General features: G+C 39.0%; 1 protein-coding gene across 22 annotated transcripts in view; it reads left to right on the forward strand.

The window, feature by feature from the left end:
• The first annotated feature begins 695 nt into the window (after positions 1-695).
• Positions 696-24,997, forward strand: part of WNK1 (WNK lysine deficient protein kinase 1) — a 143,072-nt gene continuing 118,770 nt past the window's right edge. For 8 of the 22 annotated variants that reach the window (XM_082738003.1, XM_082738002.1, XM_082738004.1 and 5 more), the window contains exon 1: positions 697-2,501. In XM_082738003.1, the coding sequence (XP_082594129.1) occupies positions 1,743-2,501 (759 nt within the window). In that variant the 5' untranslated portion in view covers positions 697-1,742. Of the gene's footprint in view, positions 2,502-24,997 lie in introns of all 22 variants that reach the window. The other 14 variants (XM_082737987.1, XM_082737988.1, XM_082737990.1 and 11 more) reach the window with 8 other exon arrangements.

A 24,997-nucleotide genomic window follows, 5' to 3' on the forward strand; every position in this document is an offset into this window, starting at 1 on the left:
CTTTCAGGAGGGCAGCCCGTCTTTGAGAGCCAGAATATCTATCCTGGGGCTGCAGCTGAGAGTGTGGCCTTAATTGTTATGGAAGGGAAGAGGAGAGGAGGTAATACTCCCTGTCTCCTCCCCCAACCCATTTAATCACTATTAATCCCGTGCACAATCTTCACAAAATTTCTTTTACCCTATGGAAGGAGTCGTCAGCGCCTCTGGCTCTCTGGGCTTTGCTTTGCTTTCCTCCTCCACCCCCACACCCTTACAGTCACTCAACACTACTGCGGCTCTCTCCATTAAAGATGAACAACAGATCATCTTTCATCGCATGGCAACCTCTTAGCGCTCTCTCGCCTCAGCAGAGCATGATGGGAGTGTCTCCTCTCGTTGTGCCTCCTTCTTTTCTTTTTTTCCTTCCGGCCCTTTTCCCACAATTAAACCCTAAATAATGATTTTCCTAGCTAGCGTTTAAGGATGGGGTTTAGCGACCTACCGTGACGCTCCCATCAGCCTTCCAGAGGGGGCGGTTTCCAAAGAAAACTACAACTCCCATGAGGCATCAGGCTAAAGCAACCACAGAGCATCACGGAAGTCGTAGGCTCCCTCCTCCCCAATCTCTTTCATGCTTCAAAGACGAAAACTACAAATCCCATAGAACCTCGGTACAAGCACGGCTGCGCGAGAGCCCCGAGAGCCGGGTGGGGGTGGGGCGCCCCGGGCGGCGGGGGGCGGGGTCCGAGCGGGCTGTGTGGAGGCTTCAGACTCCCGGCGCCATTTAGCGCGGAGAGTTTCCCCGGCGGACGCGCGGCTCTCCACACTCGGCCACTCTGCACCCCCATCTTCGGTGATAGAAAGCGCCTGGTGGGGGTGACTACTTACTCTCCCTAACCCCCGTCACCCAATCCTCTCGGTCTCCTCTCCTCTCGGCCCAGAGAAGCAGCGGAGCTCGGGCCCCGCGGTGAGCGGCCCTCCCCTCCCCACCGTTCCCTCCCTCCGTCAGCCCCCGGCACCGGCCCGGGAGGAGACGGGGTTTGCCAGGCCCGGGGCGGGCGGGGAGGCCTCGGGGAAGGGGGGGCCCGCTCCTCAGGCACCGAGGCTTCGAAGCTTCGGCCCTTCCTGTCCGGGCGATGGGCGCCCTGTGAGGCTGGTCCCCCTAGCTGGGGGCGCGTGTGGGAGGAGGCGACCGACTGACTGACTGACCCGGAGCCCCCGGGCCGGCCCTCCCTCGCCTTTCTCGGCCCCTCCCACCCTCGTCGGCTCTGGGACTGCCATCGCTCGGGAGTCCGCGCTCGTCCGTTCCTCGCGTTGCCGCCGCCCCCGGGGCCTAGCCTGCCCAGCCCGGGGAGCTGGAGCCGCCGCCGCATCCGCCGCATCCGCTTCGACTCGGTGCCGGCTCCTTGCCCTGCCCCTCATGACTGCGGCGCCTCTGCTGTTCCAGGCTTCCCGGCCGCCGCTCGCCGCAGGATGGATGCGGACCGTGAGGCGCTAACCCCCGTGCCTCAGCTCCTCGACCGCCCGCCGACGAGCCCGCCTCGTGAGCCGCAGCAGCCGCCGCAACTGGGCCCAGTGGCCCGCGTCTCCTTCGGGGCGGCTTGTCAGTGCTGAGCGAGGAGCCGTCCGGGCGCATCCGACCCCGCGGGGAGCCGGAGCCCTCGTAGCGGGAGCCGCACCCCGCCGCCGCTCTGCGGGCTCGGCCCCTCGCCGTCTCTTCATTCACAAGTCCGAGCCCGCTCGCCTAGCTCCTCGGACCGACCATGTCTGGCGGCGCCGCAGAGAAGCAGAGCAGCACTCCGAGCGCCCTGTTCCTCTCGCCGCCGGCGCCTTCCGCCAAGAATGGCTCCAGCTCCGATTCCTCGGTGGGAGAAAAACTGGGCAGCGCGGCGTCGGACGCTGGGACCGGCCGGACGGAGGAGTACCGGCGTCGCCGCCACACTATGGACAAGGACAGCCGTGGCGCGGCCGCGACCACGACCACCACGGAGCACCGCTTCTTCCGCCGCAGCGTCATCTGCGACTCCAACGCCACGGCGCTGGAACTGCCCGGCCTTCCCCTTCCTCTCCCCCAGCCCACCGCGTCGGCGGTCGCGCCTCAGAGTACTCCGCCGGAGCCGCACCGCGAGGAGACCTTGACCGCCACCGCCGCTGCCCAGGTAGCGCAGCTCCCTCCTGCCTCTGCCGCCCCCGGGGAGCCAGCCGGCGCGGGCCCTGCCGCCGCGACAGCCCCCGGCAGTACCAGCAGAGATCGCCAAGTGTCCCCGCCCAACCATGTGGGGAGCAAAGAGGAGCCTCCGTCGGCCAGAAGCGGCAGCGGCGGCAGCAGTGCCAAGGAACCGCAGGAGGAACGGAGCCAGCAACAGGATGACATCGAAGAGCTGGAGACCAAGGCCGTGGGAATGTCCAATGATGGCCGCTTTCTCAAGTTTGACATCGAGATCGGCAGAGGCTCCTTTAAGACCGTCTACAAAGGTCTGGACACTGAAACTACTGTGGAGGTCGCCTGGTGTGAACTGCAGGTATAGCCCCACTTCTTTATTTTACGGTGGTTTGGACCTACATTTGGCTCGGTGAATTCAGTTGATTGAATTTCTCTTCTACAGGTCATTCTCTTAACTGTTCGCTTCCGCGGGGGCGATGGGAGGGGTGGGAGGCCAACTTTTGAAAGAATTGAAAGTAGAATTTGGGGCATGACCAACGTAGGATAAGAATTACTGGTAGCCAAAAAGAGGTTTGCTACTAGAGGGGAGTGATGAAAATCTTAGTACAAACGCTTTACCTACTTGTTACTCTTTTAGTGTCTGGCAGGAAACTCGAAGTTAGTGGGAAAGTTTCTGAGTTTGCATTTCAGTCTCACAGGAGGCTCTGCACTGTTGAGCTGCTGGTGTGTTACATGCGAGTTTCCATGCCTGAGATCAGGCTGTACTTTTAAAGAAAGAACGACCTTGTTCCTGAATGACCTTACTTGGCCTATATCTTAGTTGGTGATTGCACAGGCATTTAATATAAACTATGAAAAAGACTTTCTTCTCTGGATAAATGCCTTCGTACTAGAAAGGTACAGTAAGTGTTTGCTATTGTCCCTCTTGATGATGCTTAAGCTTTTTGGTAGCTAAGAGTTCTCTGACAGCATAAATTAAAACTAGTAAATCTTCATCCCATTCACTATACAGTGACTAGTACAAGAGCCCATGTAAAACTGTGTAAGTGCTTTGAGAGTTGTAATGTCACTATGGTTATTTTAAACTTGTTATGAAAGGTTTTTAAGTCAGTCTTTCCCAAGAGTCCAAAGGACTCACAATGCTTTGCTTTTAACCTCTCAGGGAGGTTTTCATGGTGTAAATAATGGTGTGTCATTCTGGTTGACAAGTATATTCTATGTTTAAATAGCCAGGTTTGGGCAACTTGTTGTTTGACCTATAGCTGCTTGATTGAATATTGCCCTCATCTGGAAGTGAACGGAGGTTATTGGAGGAATCAGAGTTAGACTGAATGAAAAAGTCAGTTACAGTATACAGGAAAAATGCCATTATTCATATTCTTCTTGTCAGGAAAATGGACCGAATGGATCAAAATAGGATATGAAAATGACCGAGTAATCTAGGAGTTTATTTTATCCATGAACTAATTTGTTAACACTTAACCCTTTGAATGCCATCTTCCAAATGACCAAGGCCATATCAAAAGTGAAGGGAAGTCAGTGTGTGGAAGGAAGTGAACTTAAAAACTGACAAGTTCTTTAGGAACATAATAATTTCTTAAGTTTTACAGTAAATGATATAGAACTTCTAAGACATTGTGAAATAAAAACTAATCAATTTTGTGGTGGTTTATATGGGCAAGGGTGCAGGCCTTTTTGAAAAAAATCTTGTCAAACTATAACTTTATTCCTGCAGGTCAGTCATACTCAGAAACGTAGTTCTGATTCCTTTTGGTTTACAGGTTTACAGGCAAAAATTCTGGTTTACATGAGAACACTTTTTTTTTGCTTTTGTACTTGGGGTGCCTATTGCTGCCTGATCCCTGGATTTTACTCTTTTTTTTTTTTTAAGATTTTATTTATTTATTTGACAGAGAAAGATCACAAGTAGGCAGAGAGGCAGGCAGAGAGAGGGGGGGAAGCAGGCTCCCTGCTGAGCAGAGAGCCTGATGTGGGACTCCCATTCCAGGACCCTGAGATCATGACCTGAGCTGAAGGCAGAGGCCCCAACCCACTGAGCCACCTAGGTGCCCCTGGATTTTATTCTTTTGTAAGGTTTTACATTTGAAGAGGTGCTTTATAGATTAATATTTTTTTAATTGGTTACCTTACTTTCTTAAGACTGGGCCCAAGTAAATTTTGAGCACTGTATGGATTAATTTTGTTAGTTTCAATGATTTAACTTTGAAGATTCATCAGAATGTAATGTGTGTGTTTTCCTTAATTACCGGGAATTTTTAAATGATTTTACTTATTTATTTGAGTGAGCATGAGTGGACAAGGTGGGGGGGGGAGGGTCAAAGGGAGAGGGACCTGCAGACATCGCCCCTCCCCCAGCAGGGAGCCTGTTGTGGGGTTGGATCCCAGAACCCTGGGATCATGACCTGAGCCAAAGGCAGCCGATTAACCACCTGAGCCATCTAGGCGCCCCTCACCTGGCATTTTTTTATTGTTCATTTATCTTGGAACTAATGATGCAGTGGAAAAATCAGTTTGTCTAATGTCATAATAATTTTGTCTAAGCTTCTCAGTTTTTCTTTGAACTCATTGCTTTTTGGATTTTTGTTCTATATCTAGACTTGGGCATGGTCAAATTAAAGAATATCTGATGCCTTATGTATAATATCACCATATTATTTTTAAGCCAGTTGAGGATTTGGCTGTAGAACCAAATAAATCCTAGCTTATTGAGTGGTACCCTGCTTTAGAAACTTTCATGTGTCATTTGACCCTGTTTATATAATTTTTTTGTTTTGTTTTTTAAAATGTGGTTTTCCTAGCCCCAGGATCCTTAATAGCAGTAGTTGGGCAGCATTTTTGGTTTCTTGACCCAGGACATTTGTCTGATGTGTTCATTAGGTGAGTATTTGAGTTCTTATCTTAGGATACAAATTAAAGGACAAGTCAAGGGATTACTAAAGCATTGGGAAAAAAGCAAAGCTTTTTTCACTGGAAGTATACTCCTAACATACATACTTGTCTGTAGGAAGGTAGGAGAAATATTGTATTCAGTTGTTGAGTTAAAAATCTTAGTGTATTGAAATTGTAAGAAATCATAGGTTATTCTGCCCAACTACTTACTGGATAAATAAAGAACCTGAAATCATGGAGCAGGTAAATGACTTACTTAGACTGGTAAAAGACAAATTTTAAACTGGTTAGGATCAGGGCACCTGGATGACACAGTCGATTGGGCATCTGCCTTGGGCTCAGGTCATGATCTAAGGGTCCTGTGATTGAGCCCTGAGCTGGGCTCTCTGCTCAGCTGGGAGTCTGCCTCCCTCCTTCAGTATTCTTTCTTTCTCAAACGAATAAATAAAATCTTAAAAAAAAAACTGGGTAGGATTTTTTTTTAAAGGTTTATTTATTTAACAGTGAGAGAGATAGCATAAGGAGGGGGAGTGGCAGAGGGAGAGAGACAAGCAGGCTCCCCGCTGAGCAGAGAGCCGGATATGGGGCTCAGGGCTTGATCCCAGGACCCTGAGCTCATGGCCTGAGTTGAAAGCAGACTTTTAACTAACTCACTGAGCCACCTAGGAGCCCCCCAAAAAACTGGTTAAGGTCTAATGATTTGGGAAATGTTAAAGCATTTGTAGTTTAGTAGATGCTGATTAGTACATCTCAAATGAAGCAGTTGTATTTTGGTGTGGAAGTCACGGTCAGATTTCTTTAGAATTCTATAACCATATCAAATTCAGTACTTTGGTTTGGGTATTGATTTTATCAATTCAAATGTGTAAATAGACTTTTTTGGGATGGAGAATGAGGGAATGTGGTATACAAATCAAATTTGTTTCCATCAGGCTAATTTTTAGAGTCACAGTATGCATAGTTACCTACTAAAACAAGTATCAATTCCTAGTAAATAATATTAGTTAATACTTTGATACCATAGGATCTTAAGTCCTAACTTTGGTCTTTTAAGATGTAGGTTTCTTTACTTGATTTTATTAGGCAAATGATGTACCTTAATTTTGACACTCAGTTGCCTTGGTCAGAAAATGTTATTCCTGGACTTTGCAGAGTTTACATTACTTTTCTATGTACGGAGCTTAGTTTTTTAAGAAATGTAGCATAATTTTTTAATGAATATGTATTTATACACAGATTTGTAAATGATTTTACTTCACTTTAAGTACATTCTCCCCAAATTGCTTCTGTAGAGTTCGCTTGATAATTTGATTAATTTGAATATTACTTTGTGTATTCACTTTGTATATTGATGAGGTTGTTTCCTGATCAACTTGGAAGGGGAAGTCAAATTTTGTTTAAGCTCCAGTGTTCTCAGTGTTTGCTTTGCTCTGGGTTCTTTTTGTTGTTGTTGTTAATTAAGGGTCATGTCTCATCATGAGTATATGATATTAATTTTTTTGAACTTAATTTTCTTTTTTTAAGTTGAAGTATAGTTGACACAATGTTACATTAGTTTCAAGTGTACAGGTTTTTATTAATGTTTTATAAAGTTTAGCAATGCTGCAGAAATGTGATATGGTTCTGTGATTTCTTTGCTTTAGTTCTTATCTCCTGAACTGACTTTTCCTTTTGAACATTGATGTGTTTTTTGCTTTTATTTTTTACATTTGTGCCAAATTCCTTGTTTTTCAGGATGAGAATCTTCAGTAATTTTTCAGTCCCAGAACAAGATTTCAGGGAATAGTCATTGGAGGTTTTTCTTGTTTATTTTAAAGTCTCAATCACTGATAAGTATGGGCAACATTGAGATAACTCAAGTGTTGCTGCTTTGCAAATTAAAGAATTATTGGTAACTTAAAATGTTGCAAAAGAAAAAAAAAAGAATTATTGGTAACTTGTTTGAGGTAATCCTTTTTCCCTCCTAACGAGACAGTGCGATTCAAGACAGCATAATTTTGGTTAGGTATGATTTAAACTCTGTGTAAATTTATTGCTGTAGGAAGTAATTTTTGTGGTACAGGAATTGAGAATTATATTTAAGTTGACTTTTCAATGCTTTTCTTAGTGTTAAGGGTTTAAATGTTTTCCTTTTCTATTACTTTTTTCCCCTCACCTTAAGTATCTTAAGTATCACAGTTATTCCTAGTGTAAGGTTGATTTTGTGTAAAACAAATGAGGAATCTCTTGTACGGTGATTGAGTTCATTTCTTGATATTTATGTTTTAGTGCAAGATTCCGGTCACTGAAAGTCATTCTGCTTAATCTCTATGGAAACTTTGAACTAAAACTGAGCTCCCGTTTTCAGAAATTACTCTAAACCTGTTATTTGGGTTTTCTAGTAGCTCTTAAGTTTTCTTAGATAAAGTTGTAAAAGCAAGAGTGGTTATGCTCAAATTTATAATTTCTGAAAATGTTAGTATAACATGAAAAAACTCATAATAGTTACTAGGTTTTGCTGTAGCAGTTCTTTGTATTCATTTATTTTTTGCTTCTTGCATTTTATTTGAAGAATTTTTTGTTTTTTTCTCTTTTCTTAACAGGACTACTGTAGTGTGCAGGCATAGGTGAGACTTACTATGCATGACCTAAATTTAGGTTTGAAGAGGGCATTATTTTCTGCAGTGTAACATAGTCATTAGTCATTAAGAACATAACTGCCTGAATTCAAATTCTGACTCTGCTAATGATTGTGTCACTGGGCAACTTCTGTGTTAGTTTTCTATTGATAAAATGGAATGTAATAAGAGTACCTACTTTATAGAGTTGTTGTAACAGCTAAATGAATTATATAAGTGTAAAACATTAGGGACAGGGCCTCGCACATAAGTATTAACTGTGATGATACAGCATATTTTTAGGTTGTCCTTTTGAGGATATTTGTGAACATTTTGTTTGATTTGTCTATTCTTAAGCTTGAAAACTCATGTAGCAAAACTCTTACTGTTGCTATCATTCTTTTGTGGGAACTTTGGAGTTGAACATGTTGTCATTAGTGCTTTGAAATTCTTTAGCTTTACCTGACTTCTGCCTAACCTTGTAATTTTATGACCTGTCACTTTCTCAAATGCCAGCCTTTTTGAATTATTACCTTCCAGAATTTGCTGAGATCTTTTTTCTTTTGGGATTCTTACGGTGTTCTTCAGAATGATTCGAAATTGTTTATATTCTGTCTCCTTAACTAGTTCTTGAGCTCTTTGAAGATATAAGTAGATTCTCAATATACTTTAATAAATACTACGTTCTTTTCTAAGTTAGAAATAGTTGTAGAACATTAGGTTCTCTGTTACTCAATTATCTGACTCTGAGTAAGGAACTTAAATTTGTAATGCTGATTTATTATTAGTAATAATGACTTAACTGGATTGCTGAAGATAACTGAAAACCTATGTGAAGGTACTTTGTAAAGTGTTATAGATAATAAAAGGATAATGGTGCTTTAAAAAATCCATATTTTAAAGGACTTATGTTGTCACTTGTTACAAATTGGTGGGATATTTTAAACTTCTTAAAGTTGGTCTTTAGGACATGCAGTAGAAAATTGGGGAAAAGGCACTGGAATTATAATTGAGTTTTAAAAAAGCTGCATTGGAAAGATGATATAATTCCTTTTTTCACTACTTTATTTAGCTCTGTAAGAGTTAAAAAGCAAAATTTTAAAAGTCTGGAAGAGAATAGCACCCAGATTCTAATATTGACAGATTCTTTCCTCAATCCCCACCCTTTCCTAATTGACCTCAACTGGATTAACCCAAATAAAAGTTAGTAAAAAATAAAATAAAGTTTCTAGTTAGAAAAAAAAAAGTTGAGTTTTAGGAGCTTTTTGGTTTTTCAATTTTAGGAGTTTTATCAAATCTTAAGACAAATGGGAGCAGCTTTTCAGACTGAAGAGAAGTTGCCAGAAGCTCTTCTTTAGAGTGCTTTTATTTGGGAGAGTGTGTTGTCTTTATCAGGTGTAGACTTAATATTGTGTGTACTTTTTTTTTTAAGATTTTTATTTATTTATTTGACAGATAGAGATCACAAGTAGGCAGAGAGGCAGGCAGAGGGGGACAAGGAAGCAGGCAGAAGGGGGGAAGGAAGCCGGCTCCCTGCTGAGCAGAGCCCAATGTGGGGGCTCCATCCCAAGACCCTGGGATTATGACCTGAGCTGAAGGCAGAGGCTTTAACCCGCTGAGCCGCCCCGGCGCCCCTTGTGTGTACTTTTTAAAAGGTTGGTTAATGATAGTCTACATGAGAGGAATGATGTCAGTAATTTGCTTGGTTTTGTGATTGACATAATTGATCCTATCTCCACCTTAATTTATATTAATTTAGATTTTTCAGATGGGCTTTATTTTCTCTCTCTCTCTCTCTTTTTTTTTTTCTTTTTTTTTTTGAGTGGGGAGCAGAGGGAGGGAGATAATCTTAAGCAGGGTTTCGTGCCCACCACACAATTTACCTCACAATCCTGATATCATGACCTAAGCCAGAATTACTAGTTGGACACTTACCTGGCTGAGCCACCCAGGTGCCTTTCAGATGGACTTTCATGAAGAATTTGCTTTTTGGCATTGTGACTTGAATCTTGGCATTGCAAGATTGACATATTAAGTGTGTTATGCTAAATGAATGTGCTTAATGATTTTTTAGGAAGGAACCTTCAGGTAAACTGTCCTTAAAAGCAAATACAGTTTTTCTAGGAATTCAAGAATTCTTAAGAAATTTAAGAATTTAGGAATAATTTTTAAAGAGTGTTTAGAAATCTAGTTGGTATTTTCCTGTTAGTTAAGAAAAAATTATTTCTATAGAAATGTGCAGCCAAGGTTCTGCTTCTCAGAGACAAATGATTTTTTTTTTTTTTTTTTTTTGGTCAGTATGTGCATAGTGGATGGTCTTGTGTTAATTAAACACAAACTAACACAAAAATACATAAACCAAATAGTGAGAGATGAAACTAATTAGTAAATCAAATCATTATTGGTGATCATTTTCTCTACTAATAGAAGTAAACAACTTGCTTGGGATAATGACGGGATCATTTTATTTTTTAAGATTTTATTTATTTGAGGGAGAGAGACAGTGAGCAAGAGAGCATGAGTAGGGGGAGGGGAGACAGATATATATATATAAAGAGAGAGAGAGAGAAGCAGACTTCCTGCTGAGCAGGGAGCCTGATGTGAGATTCAATCCCAGGACTCTGGTATCATGACCTGATCCGAAGGCATGCGCTTAACCAACTGAGCCCCTGACAAGATCATCTTAATGGCTAGTAGTTTTGTGCTAAATAACTTGATATATCCATTTCTATGGGGATACTCTCCTTGCTTGGACTGTTAGGTCATTGTGGATTAAGATAAATTTGGAATGCACAGGTCATCTCTTTAACATTTTGAAGAATTCCTAGCAATCATTATCATGTTTATATTTACATGCTCTTTGAATCTTCCACACACGCCTCCCACACAAATAAACTCAGCTATAGGCAGTGGAGAGTAACTAAAGAATTATAAACGAAGAAGGTAAGTAGATTTGCATGGTACTAATTGTGGAGAATGGGTTTAAGGAATACAAGGGATGTATAGAGTTTAGTTAGGGATATGAGTATGAGGTTTCTACAGCCTGAATGAGGGCAGTAGTAGAGAAAGGAATCTTCATATTTCGGAGATAAAATATTCAGAGTTTAGTGATGAATTGGCATTTGGAGACAAAAATGAAGCACAGATAAAAGGGTAGGAATAGATGATTGTGCTGTCAGCTGAGGGAAGGAATAAGAATTAGGGATTTTATTTTTGTGGGGAGAGGAAAGGCTATGGAGATACATTCAATTTGATACATTAAGCCTGAGGTACTTGTGAAACCTCCATGAAGAAGTTCATTAGGCACTGAATCTCAAAAAATAGGTCCAAGGTAAAGCTATAGATGCCCAAATGTCTGTGTTAGTCATTCAGTCGGCTGAAATAATGAAAGTACAAGAAATCATCTAGGGAGAGGATACATATAAATATACAGAGAAAAACAGAGTAAGAGACAGGGGAGGATAATTTTCCTGGGGCAGAATAGGAATAATTAGTGGGTAGGCAAAGGTAAAAAAGAACCCAGGGGTTGAACTAAATAGAACACTAGAAGAATGGTAGCATCAAGGGAATAAAATTTTAAGAAAAGAATGTAGTAGAGAAGTCCAATTTGCATAGTAGTAGTTTTGGAGAACAGATTTTAGAAGAACTAGAAAGGAGTTGCAGAGATTAGTTAGACTTTGGAAATTTATCGCATTTGGCTATTAAATCCTTAACAAAATTCAGTATTATCTAAGAGAGGGGATGTGAACATGGGTAAATGTAAGTCACTGGTAACATCCTTGATTTATATACTGTTCACTAGCCTCCTGTGGCTATTTAACTTAATTAAAATGAAATAAAATTTTAAAACTCAGTTCTTCAGTTACACTAGCCATATTTCAAGTGCTCAAAAGCCATGTGTGCCTGTCCTGTTGGATGGCACAGATATAGAGCATTTACATCCTTGCAGGAAATTCTATGGGAACATGTTGTATCTAAATCTTGGGGTAACATGCGGGTGCGTGTGTGTGTTTGTGTGTGTGTATTTTTAACAGTTTCGTTGAGATGTAATTTACACATCATGAACATACAGTGTTGGGGGGCACCTGGGAGGCTCAGTTGGTTAAGTGTCTGACTCCTGATTTTGGCTCAGGTCATGATCTCAGGATTGTGAGGTCTGTTGTGCACTGGGTATGGACCCTGCTTAAGATTCTCTGTCTCCCTCTGCTGTTCCCTCACCTCTTCAAATACACACACCACACACATGCAGAGTATGTTGCCTTTATAACTTAAGTTACATATTTCAAAAATATATTCTGTATTAATGAAGTAAAAATGGTTGTTCCTTTTTTGGGGAAGAGCTATATAAAGGATGTTATCACAAACTCACATTTACATGCAGAATTAACAGATTAACATTTATGTCACATTTGCTCCAGGTATTTGGTACTCTTACAGTTTCAGAATAGTGGAGAATTTGCAGTGGATTTAAGGGAATAGCTCAGGAAGGTTAGGAACTAGAGATAACAGAGTAGGCTATTTCTCTTATTCAGACAAGTTTGAATGAGTATGGGGCACGAAAAATTGGCTAAGTGGAAGGCATGATCAAGGATGAGATTTATAGATAAGCAAGGAAAGGTCTTTAAAACTTGAAGCATTGAAATAAAGTATTTTCTCTGCCTCAGTATCTATCTTAAGGTTTTGTTCTAAGCTAATTATTTTAGTTTTGGTTATTTTTTGTGGATAGTTAGATTTAGTCCAAGTAAGTTTTCATGTTTTCTTACTTCATGCTATTTATCAGTTAATGCCCAGAATACTTATGAGAATACTCATTGGAAGGAATGTTCTGGTTAAACAGTTTTTTTCTCTCCTATAATCACTGGCCCTCATGTTTCATTTACATAATAGTATGGTGATATATATTTTTTAAGTGAGCATCTCTGAAATGACCATTTTTGTGTTTCACTTGAAGAAACAGCCAGATTTCAATTAAAATTTTATTACAAGAAAGATTCTGAATTACTGCACTGTTTCTAGAATGTGGTAAAAAATGGACCTTTCTATAACAAAAGCCCCAAATACTGCATACCTTTCTTTAGGCCTTTTTTGCAAAGTGTTCCTTGCTAATTAATCTGGAAAGGTATTAATAATAACTAATACTATCTAATGAGAGCTTCTTTTTGTAACAGGCACAGTACAAGGCAGATATTTTCTTAATTTTATATTTGAAGAAACTAACTTAGGTTTAATAACCAAAGATCATGGCATATCTTCTTCTTTCCACTGCAGAATACTTCAGTTAAATCAGGAAGAATTTGAATTCTTGTAGAATTCTAAGTCCTTTTGCTTTATTTACTAATTATAATTCATCATTGAGCATCTTACACCTTTATATTTCACTTTATGAAATCTCTATTTAAATGTTCTTTTAAAAAAAAGAAAGAAATGTTCTTTTAGCCAGTATTTATATGTAGATTCTGTAAGGAGGGAGATGACAGAGTCTTTTTAATTAACTTCTTGGTGCTTTCAGAGTTTTTTATTTTCTTTATTTTATTTTTATTTTAAAATTTTATTTATTTATTTGACAGAGAGACACAGTGAGAGAGGAGACCCAAGCAGGGGGAGTGGGAGAGAGAGAGAAGCAGGGAGCAGGGAGTCCCATGTGGGGCTTGATTCCAGGACCGTGGGATCACAACCTGAGCCAAGGCAGACACTTAAGGACTGAGTCACCCAGGCGTCCCAACGTTCAGAGTTTTTTAGATGCTATTTACATGCATTGGTTATCACAGACTTAAGTATTTAAGGTAAAGCAGTGTTATTTCTGTGGCCTGTGAGTATCAAATTTCCATCTAACAGATAAATTGAATGGCTGTAGTGTTAGTAGATAGTGTTGTCAATGGTCTTTAGAAACTTCTGTGTATAAAGATTGTTCATATTCTAGTATTACATTGTTAGTAAAAATTAATTAAATTCCTAAAATTGTTAGGCACCATTGCGATTTTTTTACTCAACCGGGAAAGCAGAATTAAGGATATTGGAGTACGTAATGAATAGATCAGCATTGTTAATTGTTATTGTAAAACTTCTATAGGACTTAGTTTTATTTACTTTAGAGATTTAAGTTATAGTTTGTTAGTTTAGTTCTTAATGCTGATGGTAGGAATTGACTTTTTTCCTTGATTTTTTATTTTTATTTTTTTTTAAAGATTTTATTTATTTATTTGTCAGAGAGAGAGGAGCGAGAGTGAGCACAGGCAGACAGAGTGGCAGGCAGAGGCAGAGGGAGAAGCAGGCTCCCTGCCAAGCAAGGAGCCCGATGTGGGACTCGATCCCAGGACGCTGGGATCATGACCTGAGCCGAAGGCAGCTGCTTAACCAACTGAGCCACCCAGGCGTCCCTTTCCTTGATTTTTTAAAAGAATTTTACCTCCCCTCCCCCACTGTGTACTTTGACATATTACATATACTATTGAGAAGGATTTGGCTCTCTTGTCCGTATGAGCTCCAAGTAGAAGTCTCATTTAAATTACATAATTCTGTTTTGAAATCCCCTGGAACGTTTCATTTATTCAGCATTGTTATGGGAATAAGATGTTATCTCACCTCTAGTAAGATTTCCAAATAAGTGAGATTTTCTTCTTGAAATATCAAAACTTTGTATTAATTTAGCAAAACACTTAAAGTGTATCAGTTGATATTATTGGCCTGTGTATACACCAGGATAGACTAATAAGCGTGTCATCCCATAAGCCTGAATTCCTGGATGTTCTTTAGACTAAAATGGTTCTTTGAAGTCAGACAGTTCCTTCCCCTTTTATACCAGGGGTAATACATGTTTTGGCACATAGGATCTCGCCTCAAAGTGTGGCAGATTGTTCAAAATGTTCTTGTTTTGTTTAGAGTAACTGGGTCTGTAGGGGTTTTCAGCTTCCTTCTTTCATCCTAGGCATAGGTTTAGGCTTTTGTTGACTTCCTTCAAGGTAAGTTGTGTTATTGTAGATGTTGAGAATGGGGGAAACTTCCCAGCCAGTGGACCTCCTTTAGGGCCATTTAAGTCTATCAGTTTCTAATAACGGTAAACTTGAAAGGCCTTGGAGTCTGCACACTTACCGAAGAAAGCCCCCTCCCCCTTTTTTTGCATATTTCTATACACATTCTCTTAGCTCAGTACCATTAAATTTGGTAGGGATGCTTTTATCAAGTCAAAATAGAGCCTTGTATGGACCTTCTCTAGGACAAAAGAGAATCTATTTGCCTCGATTACATTACTGAGAAGGGCCACTCAAATCGTTCTTCCCAGAACAAAGAAGGTGATGCTCAGGTGCATTCCTCTTTTCTGCTAGACCAAAAAAAAAAAAAAAAGCCACCAACAATTTTTAAATGGTAGGATCTCAACTTAAATATTTGTTCTGTTGGACCAGGCACCCTGTTATATGGAGGTACTAGTTTAGATACTACTTTTGTTGGACAAATTGTCTGTGTTACATTAGTACCGGCATCTTTATCTCTAGAGATACTCCTCTGCCTCACATTAAGTGGAGGGGTGGGGCATAGTGATATTCTGCTGGGGAGAATCTTGACCATTTTCTATCCCTCTTGTAAGGATAGAAGTGAAACTTCCCTATTTGCCATAAATGCCACTATTACAGGCTTTCTCAGATCTTACTGTGTATGTACTCTGCTTGAATATCTTATTTAATGTTTTAAACATCTGTCATCCTTAACCCTGGTCACAAGATGTCTTCTTTAACAACCAGTACTTAGCTAACTATTACACAACAGAAGTTTTTTCCTCTTGTCTTTATGTGATAGATATACTAATACCTTAAAAAAGCCTTTTTACTATGAAATATTTAACAGTTGTCCCAGATTGGGCCAGAAGCTGCCTTCTGTGTCCTTTTTATTAACATGCCCCTATCGTTTTTTGATGATGTTCTTATTTTTTGCACAAAAAATGGACCAGCCATTTCTCCAAAGGAAGCCATTTCTCCAAAGGAAGCAGGTTCCTTATAGTATAGAATAGGATTCGGAAAGCAGTGTGTACTCATGACTACTGGGACATCACTGTTACGAGATTTTTTTTTTTTTTTTTTAAGATTTTATTTATTTATTTGACAGAGAGAAATCACAAGTAGACAGAGAGGCAGGCAGAGAGAGAGAGAGAGGGAAGCAGGCTCCCTGCTGAGCAGAGAGCCCGATGCGGGACTCGATCCCAGCACCCTGAGATCATGACCTGAGCCGAAGGCAGTGGCTTAACCCACTGAGCCACCCAGGCGCCCCTGTTACGAGATTTTTTAGTGAAGAGTTAGGAAGTATTTATATGTATGCATGAGTGTTTGTGCTCTTTTTCTTATAAGTGTATATATATAAATGTGTATATACACATTTAATATGTGTATATTTCAAGTTCACATTGATAGATCTAATTCCAGTTCAACATAGAGTTCATTATAATTTTCCCCTTTTCCTACATTATGCTTCCCTTCTTCAGTAGTGAGAAACTCAGTTCTGATCTTGCTAAATATATGGGCGAATTTGCAGAGCTGCTGTTTATATGGAAGTGGCATAATAAGAAATATATATTTGATCTTTGCCCTGGCTCCTGACACAGAACTTGTAAACTTGGAATTTCCAGAGTGATATCTGCCGTCTGGCTGACTTTAGACTGTATCCTTTAGCATTAACTAGTAAGTAAACTGAGTTCTTTGAGCCATTCAAGCAAATTATCAAATGTGAGGACGTTGGTCAGAAGTATAGGTGGCAGTTATCCTGGGACTTGGAGCTATCATCTGAAGTGGGGGCACTTTTGTGGGACTGAGCCCTTAATCTGAATGCTTTGCACTAACTTCAGGTAGTTAGTGTCAGGAATGACTTCCAGAGAATTGAAAAATTTGTTGCTGGTGTGAGAAATCCCATGCAGTTGGTGTCAGAAGTATTGAGAGTAAAAATATGAATATGAATATAACCTCTTAGCTCAACCGGGCTGAAGTCCCCTTTGGGACCCTTCTCACTGCAACAGAGCTGCCATCCTTTCCTCTAATATCTTCCTCTCTGGCAGCGGTACTCTTTTTTAAAATTAATTTACTGTTTTTACTTTGACAGTCTTTCTACTGTTGCTTTGGGGATATGATGTGCACTTTTTAGCCTTAAAGGAAAACAAGTGATATAAACTGACCTGTTTTTACTTTGAAATCATAGGAGAAGTTTGCAGTAATCACCTCACTCACATTCAAAATCATTCCTAATAAATGCAGATAAATTCTGTGAGTCTTAGTTATCAAATTCAGTATCTGTTTTCTGTGGTTTTTCTGATAAAAATTTAGCATCCAGGGGCCTCAGTCCATTAAGGGTCCGACTGGTGATTTTAGCTATGGTCATGAACTCATGGGTTGTGGGATTGAGCCCCAGGTCAGGCTCCACATTCAGCAGGGAGTCTGCTTGGGATTCTCTTCTCTTCCTCTCCCTCTGCCCCTCCCCCCACTTGCCCATGCTTGTGTGTGCACTCTTGCTCTCTCTCATATAAGTAAATAAAACTTTCAGAATATTTAGCATCCAATTTGAGATGTGCGTGTGTAAATTGCACACCAAATTTTGAAGACTTAGTAAAAAACAAAGTTAAAATATTCCAATTTAAAAAATTGATTACATGAAATGATCATGTTTGGATATATTGGGTAAATATTAATTTCAGCTGATTCTTATTACTTTTAAGAATGTGACTACTTGAAAATTTAACATTGCATGTATAGTTCACATTGTTTTTCTGGCCATCTCTGACCTAGACTAGTCTGTTAAAATAAAATGTAAAGGAGCTGATGCTACAGTAAATTAAGTATACTACTTCCTTTAAAAAAAAATGTTAGGGCCTTCCTTTCTGTGGTTTCTTTTATTAGTACCCTTTACAAACCATAATTCTTTTGCTGTTGCTGAACAAAGAAATTTGGGTTTTTGAAGTCTTTTCTGTTTGGTTTGTGGTGCTTTTAATATCTATTTTATGAAAATTGACATTTAGTCCTTTAAAATTTTATCTTATATTTTATTACTTAACCAGCATAGCTGTATTAGAAATGATATTTCTTATGGTCTTGTTCTTTGGGTATTTTAGTTGTTGCTAAAAATATTAGAAGTCAGTTTTTATTGCAAGTATCTTGAAATATTTGGTAAATACTCTTGTTTATTTCACATAAACTGCTAATACATGTTTGGATATATACTAAACACATAAACTTGCTGCTTTATTTATATTCTTTAATTATTTCTGGCCATTGTGTTTCTTTAAACTTATTAACCAATTTAGTGCCCATATTCATATTTTAATGATACTAAGGAAAAAGTTGAGTTGATTTTTCATATCTTTTGCTTATAAAAGCAGTATTTGTAGTTCAACTATTTGTGTTAACTTTTTCCAAAATAGTTCATTCATGGCTAGTTCTTCCTGTACAATAAGTAAGGGTGAAAAGATTAATGAAAATGTCTTAGGTGCTTTGTTTTAATAAAATTATAAAATATCTGAGATGCCAAGGTAATGCTGTTCAAAAGCTAGATGGTAATTTAATAACCATAGAAGCCTACTTTCCTTTATATAAGGTTCTTTTGATAGTCATTGTTTAGAAAATGCTGATTTGATTTTGACTCCTATTATCAAAGTTATAACTTCACTTATTTCTAGCTGGGTTTTGTGACCATCCTTAAATCATGCACAAAAAAGATTTTTAAGAAAAACATTTATAGAAGTAATATATTCTTGTTATAAAAATTAGGAAATTAGAGGGAAAATGAAATAAAAATGACCAGTGAATCCCTTCATCCAGAGATAAGCCTTGTTACCATTTTGAACAGTCTAATTTCTGCGTGTTTGATTTTTGTTTTTATAGTGTGATCATACTGTATGGTGGTAGTTTGCCTGTTTTACTGCATAGCAAAACCATAGCAAAACTGCAGTGTCTGCTTGCAGCTCAGATCATGATCCCAGAGTCCTGGGATTGAAACCCGCATCCAGCTAGCTCCCTGCTCAGCAGGAAGTCTTCTCCCTCTCCCACTCCCTCTGCTTGTATTCCCTCTCTTGCTGTCTGTCTGTCTGTCTGTCTCTCTCTCTGTGTCAAATAAATCAATAAAATCTTAAAAAATAAACAAAAAACCAGTATTGTTTGTATACTGTTTTCCTAATTGGGGTGTGTGTTCCCATAGTTGTGATTGTTATGTATAGTGGTATAATTTGCCCGATTTTCCTCACAGAAAAATACATTTCTTATGTTAAAAACTAGAAATTTTAGATAAAAATATGTATTATTTGTACACTGTCATAATTGTTTTTGAGACTTAGTACTACTACTGCACATGCAGTTGTGATACCAGTTTCAGAACTAACATTCTGATCTTAAATTAAGAGTAATAACACTTGAATTCCTACTTGACTGTGTATTTCTTTTAATTCTCAAGAGAAAGTCAATTAGAATATTTTGCCCACAAATGCTAACATTTAGTTACAACTACATCTAGGATATTGGTCATTGATGCATTTGATCACTCTGAACAGAAGTTTATTTTTTATTTATTTATTTTTTAAAGATTTTATTTATTTGACAGACAGAGATCACAAGTAGGCAGAGAGGCAGGCAGAGAGAGAGGAGGAAGCAGGCCTCCTGCTGAGCAGAGAGCCCGATGTGGGGCCCGATCCCAGGACCCTGAAATCATGACCTGAGCCGAAGGCAGAGGCTTAACCCACTGAGCCACCCAGGCGCCCCCTGAACAGAAGTTTAAAAGTCATCGTTGATATATTGCAAAGCTGATTAATTTTTTCACTGTCAGCCTTTGTTTAGAGATTTGCTGAAAGTTCATTCACTACCTCATGATTTTGGGCATAGTCAGAACATTTTAAATCAGTAGTTTGTTTTTAGAACAGTGTTATTCTACTGGTACAGTTTTTAAGAGCCAAGTATTAGTACACTGAAAGTTCTTTGAGGAAGTTTAGTCTTGTATATTGACTAAACTATAGGAGAAACAGCTTTAGTGTGCTTTTTCTACTTCCTGTCCTTCTTCCTTTATTTAAGTTTTAAGCTATCTATTCTAGAGGTTACCAAAGATGTTTTGAAAATACAGGATTTTTTTTCTTTCTTTCTTTCTTTCTTTTTTTTTTTTTTTGGTGGCAGAGAGGCAGGAGGGGAGGGGAAGCAGGCTCCCCGCTGAGCAGAGAACTCAGATGCAGGGCTCTATCCCAGGAGCCTGAGATCGAGACCTGAGCCGAAGGCAGAGGGTTAACCCACTGAGCCACCCAGGCGCCCCGAAAATATAGAAAATTTTAATGCATTTAGAGGGAATTACTTCCCAATTATTATTACTTTTTTCCTTTATGGAAATAATATATAGTCAGAGACATCTTAGAAGACAGGGAAAAATAGAAACCAAAATAACCCCACTAAAGTTCTATCACTAAAAGACAATGCCAGTATATCAGTTTGGAATATTTTCCTTTTCTCTCTCCCCTAGATGGGTTTTATATTTATTCAGTAACTATTTATTAATTTCCTCCTATGTGCCAGGTACTATCTTAGTTGGCAAATAGAGGAAAACCCTGCCCCTCACAGAATTTATGTTCTGCTGGGATCATAAGGGTATGTGTACATATAATTTTATTTCATGATAATTTTATAATTCACTGGAACATAAGAATCAATATAAACCTTTTTGACAGGAGCGTTTAACAGCAGTTCTTGGGCAGAAACACCATGATTTAACCTCATTGTTGCTATTATGTTTTTTCTTATACACATACAATAGGCACGAGTCTAACCTGCTAAGGTTGTAACCGTGAAATATATTCCCATTTTTACCAAAATTTAACATGTTGTGTTGTGACTTCACCTGATTTCATTGGTCATTATTCCCTTGTATAACTCCTCCTTCCCCCCGTCTTTGGATAGTTTCATTTATTCTAGAACACTATCAGGAAAGGGCTTTCTAGCATCTACACTGCTTGTCAGTGACATGCTGTTTATATAAGCCTGAAAGGTTCTTTTGAAGGCCAACTTGAGAACCTTGAGTAGTAGGATCTTTCATCAAATTTTCCAAAACAAATTTTACTATCATTGTCTCTCTCTTATCTCCACTGCATCCCCATCCTCTTCTTCCACATGCCACTCCCAGTGGGGGACAGGGGTATTGATCTGAATCCTTTAAGTCCCTTGTTTCCCCCCAATTTCTATCTCTTCAACTCTTCATTCTTTCCACCCCCTCCCTCTCTAGTACTCCAGCAGAACTTGTCTTTTTGGGCCTGGGGTTTCTCAAACAATCCAGATGAAGGACTTGTCTTCTAACTGCTGGTTCTAAAATAATATAAAAGACCTTAAGACAGTGGCTTTGGAATGGAGGAAAGGAATCTGCCTATTGCCTTGTGAGCAAAACCCAAATTAATACCTCAGATTTCACTATTTAGACTTTTTTTTTTTTTTTAGGATTAAATTTCAGAATGTAATTTATTGGTTTCTAAGGCTATGAACATTTAAATATTTTCTACAATCAGATTGTTTCCAAGAGAGATGCTCATGTATATTTCAGTGCCCCAAGTGAGACCTATTTTATTTATCAATACTGTTTTCTTAAAAATTTCTCATTGCTTTATATTTTATTTCTTAAGAACTTTGCCCATGTACTTAATGATGAATTATATATTCTTTTGTCTTTTGATATTTTGCCTACTTTCAGATGCCTTACTACTATAATCAATTTCCTAAATTCTTCAAAGCAAAATTAATAATCCTTTGTTATATTTTTGGAAAATCTTTTTCAGTGCTGGGAATTGAGTGTCAGTAATGTGATATTCTCTTTTTTCCTTCATTAGAATTAATTTTTTAGAGCCGCTTTACATTTATAATAAAACTGAGAGAGGGGTACGGATATTTTTCCATACACCTTTTTGCCCCTACACATTCATAGTTTTCCCCCATATCAACATCACTGACCAGAGTGGTATCTTTTTCTTTTTTTAACCGAGGATGAACCTACACTGAGACGACATAACCACCCAACGTCCGTGGTTTTTCCTTAGGGCTTTTTTTCTTAGGATGTTAAACATTCTGTGGGTTTGGACAATGTATAATTACATACATCCATTATTATATCATTTAGAGTATTTTCACTCCTCAAAAAAATCCTTGGTGCTGTCCCTATTCATCTTTTTCTCACCCTCACTCTTAGCAACTACAAATCATTTTACTGTTTCCATAGTTTTGTCTTTTCCTGAATGTCACATACATGGGATCATACAATACACATAGTCTTTTCAGATGGGCTGCTTCTGCTTAGTAATCTGCATTTATGGTTATTCCATGGAACCTTTTCATGACTTGATAGCTCATTTCTTTTTAATGCTGGATAATATTTCATTGCATGTGTATACCAGTCTATCCATTCATCTCCTAAGGGACATCTCAGTTGCTTCCAAGTTTTGGCAGTTATGGATAAAACTGCTATAAACATCTGTGTTGCAGGTTTTTGTGGGGACTTAAGTTTTCAGCTCCTTTGGGTCAATGCCAAGGAGCATGATGCTGGACTGGATGGTAGGATCATGTTTAGTTTAGGAAGAAATTGCCGAAGTTTTCCAAAGTGGCTGTATCATTTTGTGTTTCTGCTAGCAATGAATGAGAGTTCCTGTTGCTCCACATGCTGGCCAGCATTTGGTACTATTGGTGATCCAGATTTTGGTTATTCTAATCAGTGTGTAGTGGTATCTCATTAATATTTTAATTTGCACTTTCCTGGTGACTTATGTAGAATATAATTTCAGATGCTTATTTGCCATTTGTCTGTCTTTGGTGAAGTGTTTGTTAAGTCTTTGGCCCATTTTTTAATCAGGTTATTTGTTTTTTTTATTTTTGAGGGTTTTTTTTTAAGATTTTATTTATTTGAGAGAGAGAGAGCGAGTAAGTGAGCACAAATGGGGGTCAGGGAGCGGGAGAAGCAGAGGAAGGGAGCCTGACTCCCAGAACCTTAGGATCATGACCAGAGCCGAAGGCAGATGTTTAATGACTGAGACACCCACGTGCCCCTCTTACTGTTGAGCTTTAAGAGTTCTTTATATATTTTGGGTAATAGTCCTTTATCCAGATATATCTTTTGCAATAATTTATCAGTCTGTGGCATGTCTTCCAGTTCTTTTGTATTGTAATTGATTCTATTTTCTTCATACATTTAATTATAGTGAATCTTCACTCTAAAGTTAATAAATGAATTCCTAACTTATCTCCTGATCTTCGTATTAAAAAATTGGATTGTCTTTTTGAATGTATTTATGCTAGAGTATTATGATCCAAATTTTAATTTAACACAGAAGTAGATTATTTTAATGTTTATTTTTCCTTTTATTTTTCCCAACTCATCAGTGTTTAAAATTTTACAGTTACATTATGGTTATTCTCTCATTTCTATGTTTTTATTAGTATTTAGAGAGTAAATTAACAGATTACTGTGATGAGGTAAATGGCACATTGAGCAAGATGACTTCTGGTGAAACAGAATAGTTTTTAATTAGTTGTCTTTAAATTTCTGTCTTATTGTGACAGATTGTGGCTTTTTTTTTTTTTTTTTAATGGTGATTGGATTTTCTTTTTTTAAGTTTATTTATTTCAGTAATCTCTATACCCAGTGAGGGGCTCAAACTCACAACTCAGATCAAGAGGATCATGAGCTTCCAACTGAGCCAGCAAGGCATCCTAGTGACAAATTCTGTTTTTATTACCAGTTGCTTCTAGAGTCCAATGTGAGGTTTTATGAGAAATTTGAAGTGTATATGCATTTGTTTTTAAAGGACTTGGGAAAGGGCTGGGGATTTGGAACTATTTATGGTGCAGGTCCTGTGTTTTACATATATTCTCATTTAATTCTTATAGAACTCAATCATTTTATAGGTGAAGAGGCTATAAAAGTTAAATAATTTGCCAAGATCACAAGTAGCACATGGTAGAAATGGAAGTTGAGCATGGAACTTTTCTTTTTTGTTTCCTTTTCATTTGTGTTTTAAAAGCTAGCATGCTTCTTTTCAGACTTCGTAATTATCTTGTAGTACACACTAATAGGAATAGCTCAAGTTGTTTGTATGATCTAAAGACCAAATTGATAATTTTTCAGTTTTTTTTTAAAGATTTTATTTATTTCTTTGACAGAGAGAGAGCACAAGTAGGCAGAGAGGCAGGCAGAGAGAGAGAGAGAGAGAGAGAGAAGCAGGCTCCCCGCTGAGCAGAGGACCGGATGTGGTACTTGATCCCAGGATCCTGAGATCATGACCTGAGCAGAAGGCAGAGACTTAACCCATTGAGCCACCCAGGCCCCCAATTTTTCCGTTTTTTTTAATCTGGTGTTTGAAGTATATGAAATTAAAATTGGATCTCAACGTGTTCCTCCTGTGTATGGCATTTGTAGCTGGTCTAGTGCTTTGAGAAAGAAATTGTATGGTATTCCAATGATTTCCAAGAGGCAATAAAATAAAATAGGGATCTAGGTAAGAATATGAACTGGGAAATTAACCAGCAAACCTGTGTTAGTGTCATAATTGTTGATTAGAATGTTTACAAATGCCTCCCAGAATTGGGTACCTCTTCAGAAGTGTTGAAGACAAAAGATTGGAGAGATGATCTTTTCTTACCACTGTTCTGTGATTTATTGAAAATTATGTGCATGTATTAAAACTCATTCCATGATGTACAGTTTGACTTTTATGAGACTGATTATCCTACCTGATGATTACAGTTTGACTTTTAGTTATTCTCAGTGTATAAAAATCAGTCAGCATTGGTGGTTTTTCATTTGCAGTTTTAATTTTTTATTATTTTTTCAAGATTTTATTTAAGGGGCGCCTGGGTGGCTCAGTGGGTTAAGCCGCTGCCTTTGGCTCAGGTCACGATCTCAGGGTCCTGGGATCGAGTCCCGCGTCAGGCGCTCTGCTCGGCAGGGAGCCTGCTTCCCTCTCTCTCTCTCTCTGCCTGCCTCTCCATCTGCTTGTGATTTCTCTCTGTCAAATAAATAAATAAAACCTTAAAAAAAAAAGATTTTATTTAAATATTTGAGAGATTGCGTGAGCTAGAGAGAAAGAAAGAGAGCAGGAAGAAGGGGGAGGGGTAGAGGGACAGGAAGAAGCAGACCACTTCCAACAGAAAGCCTGATGCGGAGCTCATCCCAGGACCACAGGACCATGACTTGAGCTGAAGGCAGATGCTTAACGTATTGAGCCACCCAGGCACCCCTCATTTGCAGTTTTTAAGTAGCTAAAGAGTTAGATTGGTTTCTTTGAGAAAGACAAATCTTTATCATGGAAGCATAGATGCTCCTGTTACTGAGCCAAACGTAATCTGTTAGAATTTTGAGATACAGCTAGATA

This window comes from Mustela nivalis, assembly GCF_964662115.1.
Source record: "Mustela nivalis genome assembly, chromosome: 7".
Taxonomy (NCBI): Eukaryota; Metazoa; Chordata; class Mammalia; order Carnivora; family Mustelidae; genus Mustela; species Mustela nivalis.